Raw genomic sequence first — 16,975 nt, 5'->3', positions numbered from 1 at the left:
TTAAATTACTAAAGATAACGCCCTCTTTCCATTGTGATTTGGCTTTCCGCCTGTCTGTCATATTGGGTGCACGCGGTTTACTCGCCCAGCTTTGAGCGGCATTTCCATAACTGGAAAATGAACATTTTAACTTGAAACTGTTCCAGGTAATGTAGCAGTATTTCATGGTAGTAAAGTTAAAATAGTGGGAACTTTTGTGAATGTAATGTTTACTGTTCATTTTTTGTTTATTTCACTTTTGTTTTTATCTCTTCCATTTGCTAAGGCAATGTAAACATGCGTTTCCCATGCCAATAACGCCCCTTGTTTTGAATTGATAATACACTGGTGGCGCGTGTGATGTTGGTTCTAGGCGGGGAACATACCGTAGAAATCTATCTAAACTATAATTATATGTCCCATTGCTATACCCAAATTTGCAGATGAAGGGGTTCGTTTAATCTCATCCGGGCGCCCGTGTCAGCGTGCTATAGGTACTGGCTAAAAGTTAATTGCATTTCGATTTGGAACCGGGCTGCCTCCAGGGCTTGAGCCAGCAAGTTCCGGGCTCTGGACGGCGAGTTGGCTCAAAACAAAAATGACAATTAAACACACGTCTCAAAGTAGCTCTTTAAAACAAAACATTTCAGTGAGCCCATGACATTTCTGTCTGGAAGACCTTCCATGGTCATCCACAGAGCAGACGCAGGTGGAAGTCCACATCGTGTGTCCAATCCACTCTCCATGCGCACCATCCTCACCCACTAGGTCCACCTCTTCTGACTGAGGCCCAGATAAAGGGTTGATCAGGGGGGAAACAAGTCACAAGCCAGGACATCTCTTGCCATCCCCAGTCGGAGACTCCTTGGTAAATCTTCTGAAAAACCCACCTGGATGAAGCCATACAGCCACTAGTTTAGGGCGCTTGAAGCTCACTAGTCAGCTGGAATAGGCCTTGAAATAAACCATTGTGGGGGGGAAATGTAGTGATCCTCTGCCCTATTCAACAGTCTACAGGCCTCTGCCATCTCGTTGTTTCAAATAAAAACACAAACAGCTACAGTACAGTTAGCTAACTAGCTAAACAGCTAGCTTCTCAGTTCAGTTAGTAAAATAACTGACTTGACAGTGTTGCACTGCTGTGGATCAATATATATAAAATTAAAATTTAATTAGCTAACAAAATAAAAGTTGATTTAAAAAGAGTCTGTTAAAAAAACACCTAAAACTATTCAAATATGTATAATACTTGGAGCTTTCTGCCTGGGCGACCTCCAAGGCAACCACGGATTCTAGGTTTTCCAATGCGAAAGTGATTGATTTAAAAAAAAAAACATTTAATCTGCCTTCCCAATGAAAACGAGCTAGAAAATTCAAACGTTTATTTTAGGAATTTTTGTATTTCGACGATGCACCATGCTGCATTGTTGTCAAAATGTTCGATTTGTGAGGGCACTCCTCCACGCTTTCGCCCGATGACGTGACAGGTTTTGGCCCGGCCAATGTAAAATGACTCCCCGCGCACTCAATAACGTATGTTGATTGAGGTATCCAATTGGTTCATTTGCATCCTCTAAATCATCAACAATTGGAGCTCTTGAATGTCAATCATATGTTTTTCTCCTCAACTGACTAATCAGGAGATTTGTTTTTGAGTTGGAGTGGGCGTACTTGTGCACGAGAGAGTTGTCAATCGGAGTTAGTTTAGTTTGCACGTTTTCTCATGAAGTCGTGAACACAAAAGTCAAGACAAGGTAATTTTATGAATTGCTTAATCTTTGTCTCACTGCAACTGAATGCAATACTGTGCATAATTTCGTGTGAATTTGTGCTTGAGACTATTCGTTTGCTATCAAGTATCATTAGTTGACTGGGTTTTGGCCGCACATCGCTAGCAAACATTACCAAAGTGAATTTAGCTAGTAACGTTAGCTAGTAGCTAGCACCCGTGTAACGTTAGTTGCTTTTTGGAGTGTGTGTATCCCGTTCCTCCTAAAATGTACCTATAGAAATGACAGGGGTTACGAGATGGATAACAGCTGACTATCTACTGATCTATCAGCTGAGGAGGTGAGGATAGCAACCACAGAATAAAGCAATCAGTCAAACAAACGATAGATCATTCAATTAGCTAGTCTTATATTTCTGCAAGAAAAAAAATCTTATTTTTGTAAATTTGTTTGAGTTTGAAAAGAGTTTGCTCTCATTAGGTTGGAAATCATGATTTAGAGAACACATACATCTGACACAGTAATACAAACAATGTCGTATCTTGTTTCCCTGCATGGGAATTAATTTCAAAGAATTAAGGGTGTATGTTTGAGACGTGACAGTTGTTTAAAGTTGTAGCTACAGTAGTAATGTTTCTTTCCTCAAAATATTTGGAGCAGTCTAAAGAGATGAAACACCTGTATCAGTGCATGTTAGAAGTAATATGTATCTTGCAACTTAAGTTAAATGCAGTGTCTGCTCTATGTATATATGGATTAGATATTGTTGTAGTTGAACACTCATAATATTCTATTGGTTTCAGTGCTTGTGGTATCCGCTGGTTTTTTTTGAGAGTTAAATCCGCTGTTTTAACTCTCAGCTTTCTGAAGCTGAGAGTTAATATCAGAAGCAACTTTTTTTATGCAGTTAACATAATGTCGTCAAACATCTTAATGTTTAAAACAACAATTCTGGAGATGACGTGGTGATAAGCAAAATTGAGACTGCGAACGTTCTGTGCTCTTGTGGCTGTAGTAAAAACTAAAACCAGCTAGTTTATTCAGATTATTTATTTTGAGCGTTTGAAGCATGTTAAATGTTTGACCAAACATTTCAGCTTGTCTAAGGCAATAAATTGAGAGTAAGAGTGTGGTACTCGGATAGTGAACAGTTGAGCTGCGCAGAGTTCAATTCAGTCAAAGCTTGAGCGAGGTGAAGATATTCGCGGCTAGACCCTGTTCATGCTTTGAAAATGCCCAATTTTATATACTGTTACATACCAAAACCGTCGGGTCGATGGTGAAAAGAAAGAAGATAGCATCTGCTGTCGAAGAGCATGAAAATGGGTAACCTTGTCTGATAAAGAAGCACTTTAAATAGAGGTCGAATGTATCGAAAGGTTTTACGTTGTCGTTTCAGCGGGCGCTAAACTCAGGGGCGCTCGTATTTGAATTTCGGATAAAAATAAAACCATGTAAACTGTTAGAAGTTTAAGATGTCTAACAAAAACACACGAACAAGGTAATAGTAATATTTTGGCTTTCAAAATCTAAATGAAAACATAGACAGAATCTTCGTGTTTCGATGGGACTGTGAGGGGATTTGAAACAAGCAGCGGCGGCCATGTTGAGAGAAAGAGAACGTCGTCTTTTTTAAGTTGATTTGCGTTGTGATGTCTTTTAAATGTTAAACATTTGTATTGACTGTGTTTTGCCAGGATGACAGTTGGGCTGAGAGACGGCATCGGTTTCGATGACCCGAATAATTCGGGCAGAAAGCTTGACGGTTGTGACGAGGAGGAGAGCGGAGATCAGGGGAGCGAGGAGCGTAGTACAAAGAGAGACGGATTGGAAATTCATACTCTATCAACTACGGGCTGCACCAGTTCAGCACCGGTTATTACCACCTCCGTATCGAACCCGTCTGGACCTTGCTCGAGCCAACAGCCCCGGTCCTCGACAGCACCGAGTCACGACCAGCATCATTTTCTGAGATCCAGCGTTCGACCCCCGAGCAAACGAATCCGGAAGGATTCCATCGCCCCAACTATCAATGGTCACAACGGGGCGAAATTGAAAGGTATGCTGTGATAGTGTTTGTGCATGGTGCTGCCAGGTGACCACCTGTTTTATGTGTTAAAGGAGTACCCAGTCCCTCTACTCCCCGTTGGTAGTGGACCTACCTACTTTTGCCAATCTATTGATGATGGTTGAATATGGTCAGTGTTTTGAATGCAGGATATTGCGTTTATGCTGCCCCTATCTATACAAAATGGGCACTTTAATTGTTTAGAGGCAGGAGCCTGGAAACCACTATTAATTGCATTCAAGTTGCGAGGCTGTCCCATATGATTGCTTATGAGAGGGAGACCGATGTGGGACAACTCTTTATGAGTTGTCAGCATTTTAATTCATATTTTATTGAATGCCCATTTTGGGTATTGGAATAGTACTTAAAATAATATTTTTTGAAGCAGTGCTCACTCTGTTGTTGAGGATTGGGTTGTGTGTCTGTCTCTCCTGACTTGCACATTGTGAGGTGGCGGCCAGTGTTGCTCCAAGCCAGTCTCACATGTTGTTTTTGGAACTTCGCTCCACTCCTCATTGCAAGCCTGGCAAATGGAACAGACTTCCTTTCCTGCTGCCTCACTTTGCCAGCACGTCAGCCACAGGAGGGGAGGGTCTCTGTAGTCTGTGTTGTGTTTTGGAGGACAATGATGTTGTAAGTGACACGCTGGCCTCAGTCTGACTGTTTGTGCAAAAACGGTCATTCTAACCAGTTCTTTTTTAACAGCTATTGGTCTCTATCTCCTCTGTCGCTATAGGCGTAGGGACTAGAGGTCGGACGATTTAATCGGCATGGCAGTTTTCATAACAATCGGTAATCGGCATTTTTGGACGCCGATTATGACGATTACATTGCACTCCACGAGGAGACTGCGTGGCTGGCTGACCACCTGTTACGTGAGTGCAGCAAGTTGCTAGCTAGCATTTAACTTATTAAAAAAACGATCTATCTTAACATAATCACTAGTTAACTACACATGGTTGATGATATTACTAGTTTTTTTTAAATGTTTTATTTTTTTATTTTTGTATTTTCCAATTAACAACATTCAAGACAAACATGACAAGATATTAGACAACAATAGGACAAGTGACAATAACAGATGAGCGTAACAAAGAAAAAAAAAGAAAAAAATTATAATTATATATACAGACATACAATAAAAAAATTTTTTTTAAATAATGAGACATTGGATCATAAGGTCATCTGCCGTAGGCTACATATTATACGTTACGTGTGAAACATTATATAAGGATAATATAGAGGTTCATTCAATGTGATGTGGGGGGAGATTCTCCATATAGTCAATAAAAGGTTGCCAAATTCTGTAAAATGAATTTAACTTATTCCTCAAGCGGTAAGTAATTTTCTCCAGTGGGATACAACTATTAACTTCTGATAGCCACATTGCAACTGGCAGGGGGGAATCAAATTTCCATTTCAAGGCGATACATTTCTTGGCAATCGCTAGCAATATTTCTGTTAGCTTTATAGTATGGCTTTGCCTAAGATTGGTGTTAGTAAAGTTGCCCAGTAGACAGACCTCCGGGTCTAAAGGGAATGCAACCCCATGAATTGAGGATATGGTATCGCATAACCCCTGCCAGAAACTGTGTAGTTTTGAACACTGCCGATGATATTACTAGTTTAACTAGCTTGTTCTGCATTGCAAATAATCAATGGGGTGCCTGTTAATTTATCATCGAATCATAGCCTACTTCAACTTCGCCAAAACGGGTGATTTAACAAAAGCGCATTGGCGAAAAAAGCACTGTCGTTGCACAAATGTACCTAACGATAAGGATCAATGTCTTTCTTAAAATCAATACACAGAAGTATATATTTTTTTAACCCTGCATATTTAGTTAAAAGAAATTCATGTTAGTGGGCAATATTAATGAGGGAAATCATCACTTCTCTTGCGTTCAGTGCAAGCAGAGTCGGTATATGCAGCAGTTTGGGCCGCCTGGCTTGTTGCGAACTTGTTGCGAACTGTGTGAAGACCATTTCTTCCAAACAAAGACTGTAATTAATTTGCCAGAATTTTACATAATCATGACATAATGTTGAAGGTTGTGCAATATAACAGCAATATTTAGACAAAGGGTTGCCACCCATTCGATAAAATACGGAACGGTTCCGTATTTCGCTGAAAGAATGAACGTTTTGTTTTTGAAATGACAGTTTCTGGATTTGACCATATTAATGACCCTATTTCTGTGTGTTTATATTTTAATTGTCTATTATTTGATAGAGCAGTCTGACTGAGCGGTGTTAGGCAGCAGCAGGCTCGTAAGCATTCATTCAAACGGCGCTTTCCTGCGTTTGCCAGCAGCTCTTCGCAATGCTTGAAGCACAGCGCTGTTTATGAATTCAAGCCTATCAACTCCTGAGATTAGGCTGGCAATACTATAGTGCCGATAAGAACATCTAATAGTCGAAGGTATATGAAACACAAATGGTATAGAGAGAAATAATCCTATAATAACTACAACCTAAAACTTCTTAACTGGGAATATTGAAGACTCATGCTAAAAGCAGCTTTCATATGTTCTCATGTTCTCAAGCAAGGAACTTAAACGTTAGCTTTTTTACATGGCACATATTGCACTTTTACTGTCTTCTCCAACACTGTTTTTGCATCATTTAAACTAAATTGAACACGTTTCATTATTTATTTGAGACTAAATAGATTTTTATTTATGTATTATATTAAGTTAAAATAAAAGTGTTAATTCAGTATTGTTGTAATTGTCATTATTACAAATATATATGTAAATAAATCGTCATCGGCGTTGAAAAATCATAATCCGTCGAACTCTAGTAGGGACAAGTTACTTAAGCAAAGTAAACAAACCCCCCCCTCCCGCCATCTGCTTCTTCTGCCCTTCTACTCAACGTGAGCATTTGGTATGATATTTAGGTTGTGACACTTGCTTTTCTCTCTTGTTCATTCTCCTATTTTCTCTCACAACTCACACTCGCATGTACATTCAATCACTTACTCACTGTCTCTAAAACACTCATACACTGAACAAAAATATAAAAGCAACATGTGTTGGTTACATGAGCTGAAATAAAATTCCACAAATGTTCCATTTGCACAAAAATCTTATTTCTCAAATGTTGTGCATAAAGTTGTTTACATCCCTGTTACTGAGCATTTCTCCTTTGCCAAGATAATCCATCCACCTTACAGGTGTGGCATATCAAGAAGCTGATTATACAGGTGCATCTTGTGCTGGGGATAATCAAAGGCCACCAGGACAGCTGATGAAACTATGGGTTTGCACAACTGAATATTTTCTGCACAAACTGTCACAAACCATCTCCGGGAAGCTTATCTTGCGTGCACGTCGTCCTCACCAGGGTCTTGACCTGACTGCAGTTCAGCGTCGTAACCGACTTCAGTGGGCAAATGCTCCCTTCGATGGCCACTGGCATGCTGGAGAAGTGCCCTTCACGGATTAATCCCGGTTTCAACTGTACTGGGCAGAAGGCGCCATGTGGGCGAGCGGTTTGCTGATGTGAACGGAGGTGTTGTTACACGTGGTCTGCCATTGCGAGGACGACCAGCTGTCCGTCCTGTCTCTCTGTAGCGCTGTCTTAGGCGTCTCACAGTACGGACATTGCAATTTATTGCCCTGGCCTCATCTGCAGTCCTCATGCCTCCTTGCAGCATGCCTAAAGCACGTTCACGCAGATGAGCAGGGACCCTAGGCATCTTTCTTTTGGTGTTTTTCAGAGTCAGTAGAAAGGCCTATTTAGTGTCCTAAGTTCTCATAACTGTGACCTTAATTGCCTACCGTCTGTAAGCTGTTAGTGTCTTAACAACAGCTTCACAGGTGCATGTTCATTAATCGTTTTATGGTTCATTGAACAAGCATGGGAAACAGTGTTTAAACCCTTTACAATGAAGATCTGTGAAGTTATTTGGATTTTTACGAATTATCTTTGAAAGACAGGGTCCTGAAAAAGGGACGTATCTTTTTTGCTGAGTTTATTTGGTGCTTGTGACAAATCAAATTTGATTTGTTGCGGTTTATATTTTTGTTCAGTGTACTTTTCCTCACCCTCTCTCTCTCACACAGGTTCAGAGAATGGTCCCTCTCACCAGGTGTCGGCTGGTCAGTCCGGCTCCACGTCAGGCTCTACAGGACCGTCAGGCAAGGCTGCCCCTAGAGGCCAAGGACCCGGGGACAAGGAGGAGCCAGTGGGCAGCCAGAAGAGACCCAGGAGACAGTGGGAGTCCTGGAGTGCAGAGGACAAGAACAGCTTCTTCGAAGGGCTCTACGAGGTAAGTCAACTTGTTGAGTAATACGCAATATAAATATAGGTGCAGTGGAAGCGCCTGTGCATCTGAAGACAATGTCTGAAAAATACAGCTAATGTTTTCTTTCCAATTAGCATTTTATGAGCTACTTCATAATAAAAAGAATACACTTATTTTATATATAGCGCTTTTCATGGACTCATTCGAAGATAGTGTATAATAATAGTTAGATAGTAACTTTACGTTAACACTCTCTAGGGTATGTGGGACGGTAGCGTCCCACCTCGTCAACAGCCAGTGAAACTGCAGGGCGCTAAATTCAAAACAACAGAAATCCCATAATTTAAATTCCTCAAACATACCATCATTTAAATTCCTCAAATATACAAGTGTTTTACACCATTTTAAAGCTACACTTGTAAAGTGTCAAAGTGTCCGATTTCAAAAAGGTTTTACGACGAAAGCACACCAAACGATTGATAGGTATGAGCCAAGTCATAGAAAAAGACAGCCATTTTTCCAGCCAAAGAGAGCAGTAACAAAAAGCAGAAATGGAGATAAAATTAATCACTAACCTTTTGATGATCATCAGATGACACTCATAGGACTTCATGTTACACAATACATGTATGTTTTGTTCGGGAAAGTTCATATTTATATCCAAAAATCTGAGTTTAGGCAAGACGCTACTGTATCACTTGGCAAAAAGCCTGAGAAAATGCAGAGCGCCATAATTCAAATTAATTACTATGAAAATTACTTTAAAAATCAAACTTTCATTAAATCACACGAATGATACCAAATTAAAGCTACACTGGTTGTGAATCCAGCCAACATGTCAGAATTCAAATAGGCTTTTCGGCGAAAGCATACAATGCTATTTTCTGAGGATAGCACCATTGTAAACCAAGAGAGATAAGCATATTCCAACCCTGCAGGCACGACACAAAACGCAGAAATAAAAATATAATTCAAGCCTTACCTTTGACGAGCTTCTGTTGTTGGCACTCCAATATGTCCCATAAACATCACAAATTGTCCTTTTGTTCGATTAATTCCATCGATATATATCCAAAATGTCCATTTATTTGGCGCGTTTGATCCAGAAAAACACAGGTTCCAACTTGCTCAAACGTGACGACAAAATATCTCAAAGGTTACCTGTAAACTTTGCAAAAAAAGGTCAAACTACTTTTGTAATACAACTTTAGGTATTTTTTAACGTTAATAATTGATAAAATTGAAGACGGGATGATCTGTGTTCAATACAGGATTAAAACCAACCGTAGCATGCCTTCTGGTCATGCACTTCTATCTCACAGGACACCAAGAGTGACTCGACTTCAAGATGGCCGTATTTATTCATTACACAAAGGAATAACCTCAACCAATTTATCTAGACTGTTGACATCCAGTGGAAGCTGTAGGAACTGCAAGCAATTCGCTTAGAAATCTGGTTTCCCAATGAAAAGTCATTGAAAAGAGTGACCTCAAAAAAAAAAAATCTGAATGGTTTGTCCTCTGGGTTTTGCCTGCTAAATAAGTTCTGTTATACTCAGACATGATTCAAACAATTTTAGAAACTTCAGAGTGTTTTCTATCCAAATCTACTAATAATATGCATATCTTATCTTCTGGGGATGAGTAGCTGGCAGTTGAATTTGGGTATGCTTTTCATCCAAATGTGAAAATGCTGCCCCCTACCCTAGAGAAGTTAAGTAATGTGGGGCTTGCTTTAATATTTTTTGTGTAAGAAGTTAAAACAGTTTTACTTTACTATTTGAAGCAAAGCATCTACATGGTCTTAACTTGTTATGGCTGAAGGGGCAGTATTGAGTAGCTTGGATGAAAGGTGCCCATATCAAACGGCCTGCTCCTCAGTCATAGTTCCTAATATTTGCATATTAGTATTGGATAGAAAACACTCTAAAGTTTCTTAAACTGTTTGAATTATGTCTGTGAGATTAACATAACTCATATTGGCAGGCAAAATCCTGAGTTGAAATCAAAACAGGAAGTCAGAAATCTGAGCTTGTCTGTATTCACCAGAGTCCCTTAAGAAATCCACTTGAGTTATGAATGATGTTGCACTGCCTAGGGGTTCCACTAGATGTCAACCATCAATAGAAATTCCAATGAGACTTCTATGATGTTGTGGGAGAGAATGAGTGCAGAATCAGTCTGGTGTCCATCAAGAAGCCATTTCCTGATCATGCCTTTTCTTCATGCAAGACACTGACGTTCCATTGCTCAAGCAGACAAGAACAAATACTCCAGTTGGAATTTTATTGAAGCTATATGTTAAAAACATCCTAATGATTGATGCAGTACTTGGTTTGAAATGTTTCTTCGACCGGTAATATCACATTTTGACGTTTTTGTCCGATATAACGCTGACCAGAATTAGCGTTTGGATATGTAAATCAGACGCGCTAACAAAAGAAGGTATTTGGACATAAATAACAGATTTTTTCTAACAAAACAAACATTTATTGGGGACCTGGGATTCCTGGTGTGCTTTCTGATGTAGATCATCAAAGGTAATGGAATATTTATCATGTATTTTTATGTTTATGGTGACGCCATCTTTGCAGCTGTGCTAATTTTGAGCGCCGTCTCAGATTATAGCGTGCATTTCTTTTTCCGTAAAGTTTTTTTGAAATCTGACATAGCGGTTGCATTAAGGAGAGGTATATCTATAATCCAATGTGTATAATTTGTATTATCATCTATACAAGTATTTCTGTTGAAACGATGGGCTATGCAAAGTCACTTGATGTTTTTGCTTTTAGTGAATCTTGTCGCCTCAATGTAAACTCAGATTTTTTTATATAAATATGAATTTAATCAAACAAAAATGCATGTATTGTGTAACATGAAGTCCTATGAGTGTCTGATGAAAATAATTGAAGGTTAGTGATTCATTTTATCTCTAAAAAATGGAAAAAAATGGCTGTGATTATTGTGGTTTTGTGGTGACCTAACATAATCGTTTGTAGTGCTTTCGCTGAAAAGCCTATTTGAAATCGGACACTTTGGTGGGATTAACAACAAGATTACCTTTAAAATTATATAAGACACATGAATGTCTGAGGAATTTTAATTATGAGATTTCTGTTTTGAATTTGGCGCCCTGCACTTGGACTGGCTGTTGTCATATCGGTCCCGTTACCGGGACTGCAGCCGTTACATTGAGTAAAATACTTGGTCTGATTACTTTGATATACTACTGAACTGATTCAGAATTACATTGATTAGGCATATGCATCCTACCTTTTGAAGCATCTCTTTGAGTAGGCTATCTATCCCTTTTCCGTTTTTCCTGCACCATCCAAATGTGAGCATAACCAAGGTACCATGTTATCTAACTAGCCAGGTAACATTACTAAACGAGGTAATTGTTATCAAACCAAACCACAAGTGAACTCAGCAAAAAAAGATAGGTCTCTTTTTCAGGACCCTGTCTTTCACAGATAATTCATAAAAATCCAAATAACTTCACAGATCTTCATTGTAAAGGGTTTAAACACTGTTTCCCATGCTTGTTCAATGAACCATAAACAATTAATGAACATTCACCTGTGGAACGGTCGTTAACACACTAACAGCTTACAGGCGGTAGGCAATTAAGGTCACAGTTATGAGAACTTACGACACTAAAGAGGCCTTTTTACTGACTCTGAAAAACACCAAAAGAAAGATGCCCAGGGTCCCTGCTCATCTGCGTGAACGTGCCTTAGGCATGCTGCAAGGAGGCATGAGTACTGCAGATGTCGGTACATCTGAACATCACACCTGCGGGACAGGTACAGGATGGCAATAACTGCCTGAGTTACACCAGGAATGGACAGTCCCTCTATCAGTGCTCAGACTGTCCTCAATAGGCTGAGAGGCAGGACTGAGGGCTCGTAGGCCTGTTGTAAGGCAGGTCCTCACCAGACATCACCGGCACCAACGTCACCTATGGGCACAAACCCACCGTCGCTGGACCAGACAGGACTGGCAAAACGTGCTCTTCACTGACGAGTCAAAGTTTTGTCTAACCAGGGGTGATGCTCGGATTCGCGTTTATCGTCAAAGGAATGAGCGTTACACCGAGGCCTGTACTCTGGAGCGGGATCGAGGTGGAGGGTTCGTCATGGTCTGGGGCGGTGTGTCACAGCATCGAACTGAGTTTGTTGGCATTGCAGGCAATCTCAACGCTGTGCATTAAATGGAAGACATCCTCCTCCCTCATGTGGTACCCTTCCTGCAGGCTCATCCTGACATTACCCTCCAGTATGACAATGCCACCACGCACAGAACGAGCAGTATGGCTGATTTCCTGCAAGACAGAGAATGTCTGTGTTCTGCCATGGCCAGCGAAGAGCCCGGATCTCAATCCCATTGAGCACAACTGGGACCTGTTGGATCAGAGGGTGAGGGCTAGGGCCAAATCCCCCCCAGAAATGTCCGGGAACTGGCAGGTGCCTTGGTGGGAAGAGTGGGGTAACATCTCACAGCAAGAACTGGCAAATCTGGTGCAGTCCATGAGGAGGAGATGCACTGCAGTACTTTAATGCAGCTGGTGGCCACACCAGATACTGACTGACTTTTGATTTCGACCCCCCCCCCCCCCCCCCCCCCCCTGTTCAGGGACACATTATTCAATTTCTGTTAGTCACATGTCTGTGGAACTTGTTCAGTTTGTCTCAGTTGATGAATCTTGTTATGTTCATACAAATATTTACACATGTTAAGTTTGCTGAAAATAAACGCAGTAGACAGTGAGGATGTTTTTTTGTTGTTGCTGCGTTTATCAACCTTACTTTGGAATGTGGGGCTTTGAAATGTTAGAACACATTTCATCAGAAATAACTACACTTGGACTTCTTCACTTTTATGCACTCTCCCACTTGAATACAAACACTAATAATAGAGTACAGAAGACAGGCATTGAGGTTTTAAATAAATTACAACTTATTTTTTTCACAACGTATTTGGACGACAGTGGGATGTTCATGATGTCCTCTGGGTAGACATGGGCTACTTTGTAGTTAATGCTGCAATATATGTAACTTTTTGAGCGACTTCACAAAATTCACAGATATGTGAGCTGTAATTCTCATTGAAAGAAAGTCTAAGTAGGATATCTGTTCTGTGCGCTATTTCTATGCTTCCCGTTCTTAAGTTTAGTTTGTGCGAATTTTACTTTCGGTTGTGTACACCAGCTGAAAATGAAATATTTCTGGAAATGGAAAATTATATTTCATAACAGTTTTTGATTGTAAAATGTTTATTTAACTAGGCAAGTCATTTAAGAACATATTCTTATTTACAATGACGACCTACCCTGGCCAAACCCGCACGACGCTGGGCCAATTGTGTGCTGCCCTATGAGACTCCCAATCACGGCCGGATGTGATACAGCCTGGATTCGTACCAAGGGACTGTAGTGACGCCTCTTGCACTGAGATGCAGTGCCTTAGACTGCTGCGCCACTCGGGAGCCCAATGATTATATATACTATGCGTGCTTGTTTTGTCACAAACTGAAATTAGGCAAACTATTTTGATTTTAGCAACCAGGAAATGGAAGAGCGATTTCTTCATTGAAAAATTTTGGGGAAAGTCTTTCCATCTCTTCCAGAAGGTTATCATTATCATCATTGCTAACAGCTACACAACGTGTAGACATACGTGCACACACTGACGTGTATTCCTGTGCTGTTTTAGAAAGTTGCAGGACAATACGTATCACTGATGCTGACTGTACTGAATAGGCTACACAACTCATTTGAATTAAAATGTTTAAACTAAAGTTGTTGCGTGTGAACTGAAAAGTTTTCACACGGAACAAGAATGTTTTTCCGTTTTAGCCTATGTATCAGATTAATGTACTGTGTTATTAGGGGTGTGACAACCTGCCTATACTCGTAAATCCTATACGTAAATTGACTGTTGATACTCGTGATCGGGAAAAACTGAAGTGTTTTATTATGCCTAAGTAGATGTTTGCAAAATGCCTCTATTCTTGCAGGGTTATAGTAAAAAAATAAATATATATATATATATAATGTTGCCGATTAGGAGCAGTCCCTGGAGGTGTATTAGTGTCTGTGTCCTTTCCTCAACTTGCAGCGGGCAGACAAGCTTGCTGTCACTGTCAGAATGTGTGTCTTTTTTAACCTCCTCTTGCTTTGCTTCTTATATTATGCACATTGATCGCTTGCTAGCAAACGTCCTCGACCTATTGATTTATTATATTAGCAGCAGGCCACAGGAGGCAGCAGCAATCTAAATTATTAGACCGAAACATGAGATGTGATTGGGGAAAATATAAAGCGAGGGAACAGAGAACACTTCACTCTATCAAATACTAGCAGCAGGATCTTCACAGACAGGCAAACTAGCCAGTTGCGTTAATTAGAGCACGGGGCACGATCCTGAGGACGTCCTGCTGTTGCCATGGCTGCTTTCTTGGTGTTTACAATTCTTCATCTTCATTACTCGGCCTGTGTGAGTATAAATAGAAATTGGCCCGTTTGGGCTGCTCAAGGATGAGACATGAGAGCTGTTTGCTGACATCCGACAATGTGAGCGGCACGAGGAGCGGAGCATGCCCAATTTGACTTGAGCGAGGTGGGTAGCTAACTGTGTCATTGAAGTAAAGTATTTATAAACAACACATCTATTCTATTATCTGTACAATGGGCTATCATTGTTTTTGGTCCCCAAGGCTTAACACCTCTTTTCAAGAAGCTTTTTGTTTTGATAGGGTTATTTTGCCTAAAAGCCTTTAGGTCTACTTATAGGGGAAAAAAACTCCTCATCCCTGCCCAGTGGACCGAAGGGTGTTTAGCATCCCCAGTGGCTCTGCAAGTTAAGAGGCTACAGACTCTGGCCAAACTCGTGTTTCTAAAAGTGAATTCAAAGGCACTGAGCATAATAAGGCATTTTACATTAAATTTAAAGTCACCGCCTACAGTCGTGGCCAAAAGTTGAGAATGACACAAATATTAATTTTCACAAAGTCTCCTGCCTTAGTTTGTATGATGGCAATTTGCATATACTCCAGAATGTTATGAAGAGTGACCAGATGAATTGCAATTAATTGCAAAGTCCCTCTTTGCATTGCAAATAAACTGAATTCCCCAAAAACATTTCCACTGCATTTCAGCCCTGCCACAAAAGGACCAGCTGACATGTTAGTGATTCTTTCGTTAACACAGGTGTGAGTGTTGACGAAGGACAAGGCTGGAGATCACTCCGTCATGCTGATTGAGTTCGAATAACAGACTGGAAGCTTCAAAAGGAGGGTGGTGCTTGGAATCATTGTTCTTCCTCTGTCAAACATGGTTACCTGCAAGGAAACACGTGCCGTCATCATTGCTTTGCACAAAAAGGGCTTCACAGGCAAGGATATTGCTGCCAGTAAGATTGCACCTACAGTATATCACAAAAGTGAGTATACCCCTCACATTTTTGTAAATATTTGGGTATATCTTTTCATGTGACAACACTGAAGAAATGACACTTTGCTACAATGTAAAGTAGTGAGTGTACAGCTTGTATAACAGTGTAAATTTGCTGTCCCCTAAAAATAACTCAACACACAGCCATTGTCTAAACCGCTGGCAACAAAAGTGAGTACACCCCTAAGTGAAAATGTCCAAATTGGGCCCAAAGTGTCAAGATTTTGTGTGGCCACCATCATTTTCCAGCACTGCCTTATCCCTCTTGGGCATGGAGTTCACCAGAGCTTCACAGGTTGCCACTGGAGTCCTCTTCCACTCCATGACGACATCACAGAGCTGGTGGATGTTAGAGAGCTTGCACTCCTCCACCTTCCGTTTGAGGATGCCCCACAGATGCTCAATAGGGTTTAGGTCTGGAGACATGCTTGGCCAGTCCATCACCTTTACCCTCAGCTTCTTTAGCAAGGCAGTGGTTGTCTTGGAGGTGTGTTTGGGGTCGTTATCATGTTGGAATACTGCCCTGCGGCCCAGTCTCCGAAGGGAAGGTATCATACTCTGCTTTAGTATGTCACAGTACATGTTGGCATTCATGGTTCCCTCAATGAACTGTAGCTCCCCAGTGCCGGCAGCACTCATGCAGCCCCAGACCATGACACTCCCACCACCATGCTTGACTGTAGGCAAGACACACTTGTCTTTGTACTCCTCACCTGGTTGCCGCCACACACGCTTGACACCATCTGAACCAAATACGTTTATCTTGGTCTCATCAGACCACAGGACATGGTTCCAGTAATCCATGTCCTTAGTCTGCTTATCTTCAGCAAACTGTTTGCGGGCTTTCTTGTGCATCATCTTTAGAAGAGGCTTCCTTCTGGGACGACAGCCATGCAGACCAATTTGATGCAGTGTATGGCGTATGGTCTGAGCACTGACAGGCTGACCCCTTCAACCTCTGCAGCAATGCTGGCAGCACTCATACGTCTATTTCCCAAAGACAACCTCTTGCTATGACGCTGAACACGTGCACTCAACTTCTTTGGTCGACCATGGCGAGGCCTGTTCAGAGTGGAACCTGTCCAGTTAAACCTCTGTATGGTCTTGGCCACCGTGCTGCAGCTCAGTTTCAGGGTCTTGGCAATCTTCTTATAGCCCAGGCCATCTTTATGTAGAGCAACAATAATTTTTTTCAGATCCTCAGAGTTCTTTGCCATGAGGTGCCATGTTGAACTTCCAGTGACAAGTCAGTATGAGGGAGTGTGAGAGCGATGACACCAAATTTAACACACCTGCTCCCCATTCACACCTGAGACCTTGTAACACTAACGAGTCACATGACACCGGGGAGGGAAAATGGCTAATTGGGCCCAATTTGGACATTTTCACTTAGGGGTGTACTCACTTTTGTTGCCAGCGGTTTAGACATTAATGGCTGTGTGAGTTTTTTGAGGGGACAGCAAATGTACACTGTTATACAAGCTGTACACTCA

General features: G+C 41.0%; 1 protein-coding gene across 4 annotated transcripts in view; it reads left to right on the top strand.

Moving 5' to 3' along the window:
* The first annotated feature begins 1,624 nt into the window (after window positions 1-1,624).
* The window catches only part of LOC129855721 (protein cramped-like), a 109,932-nt gene continuing 94,581 nt past the window's right edge, over window positions 1,625-16,975 (top strand). Inside the window, exons 1-3 of one of the 4 annotated variants that reach the window (XM_055923677.1) lie at window positions 1,625-1,733; window positions 3,407-3,768; window positions 7,848-8,053. In XM_055923677.1, the coding sequence (XP_055779652.1) occupies window positions 3,408-3,768; window positions 7,848-8,053 (567 nt within the window). In that variant the 5' untranslated portion in view covers window positions 1,625-1,733; window position 3,407. The other 3 variants (XM_055923676.1, XM_055923674.1, XM_055923675.1) reach the window with 3 other exon arrangements.

The sequence above is a fragment of the Salvelinus fontinalis genome, chromosome 5 (genome assembly GCF_029448725.1).
Source record: "Salvelinus fontinalis isolate EN_2023a chromosome 5, ASM2944872v1, whole genome shotgun sequence".
NCBI lineage: Eukaryota > Metazoa > Chordata > Actinopteri > Salmoniformes > Salmonidae > Salvelinus > Salvelinus fontinalis.
The sequence above is the reverse complement of the archived record's forward strand: the minus strand, read 5'-3'. Positions and strand labels throughout refer to the sequence as shown.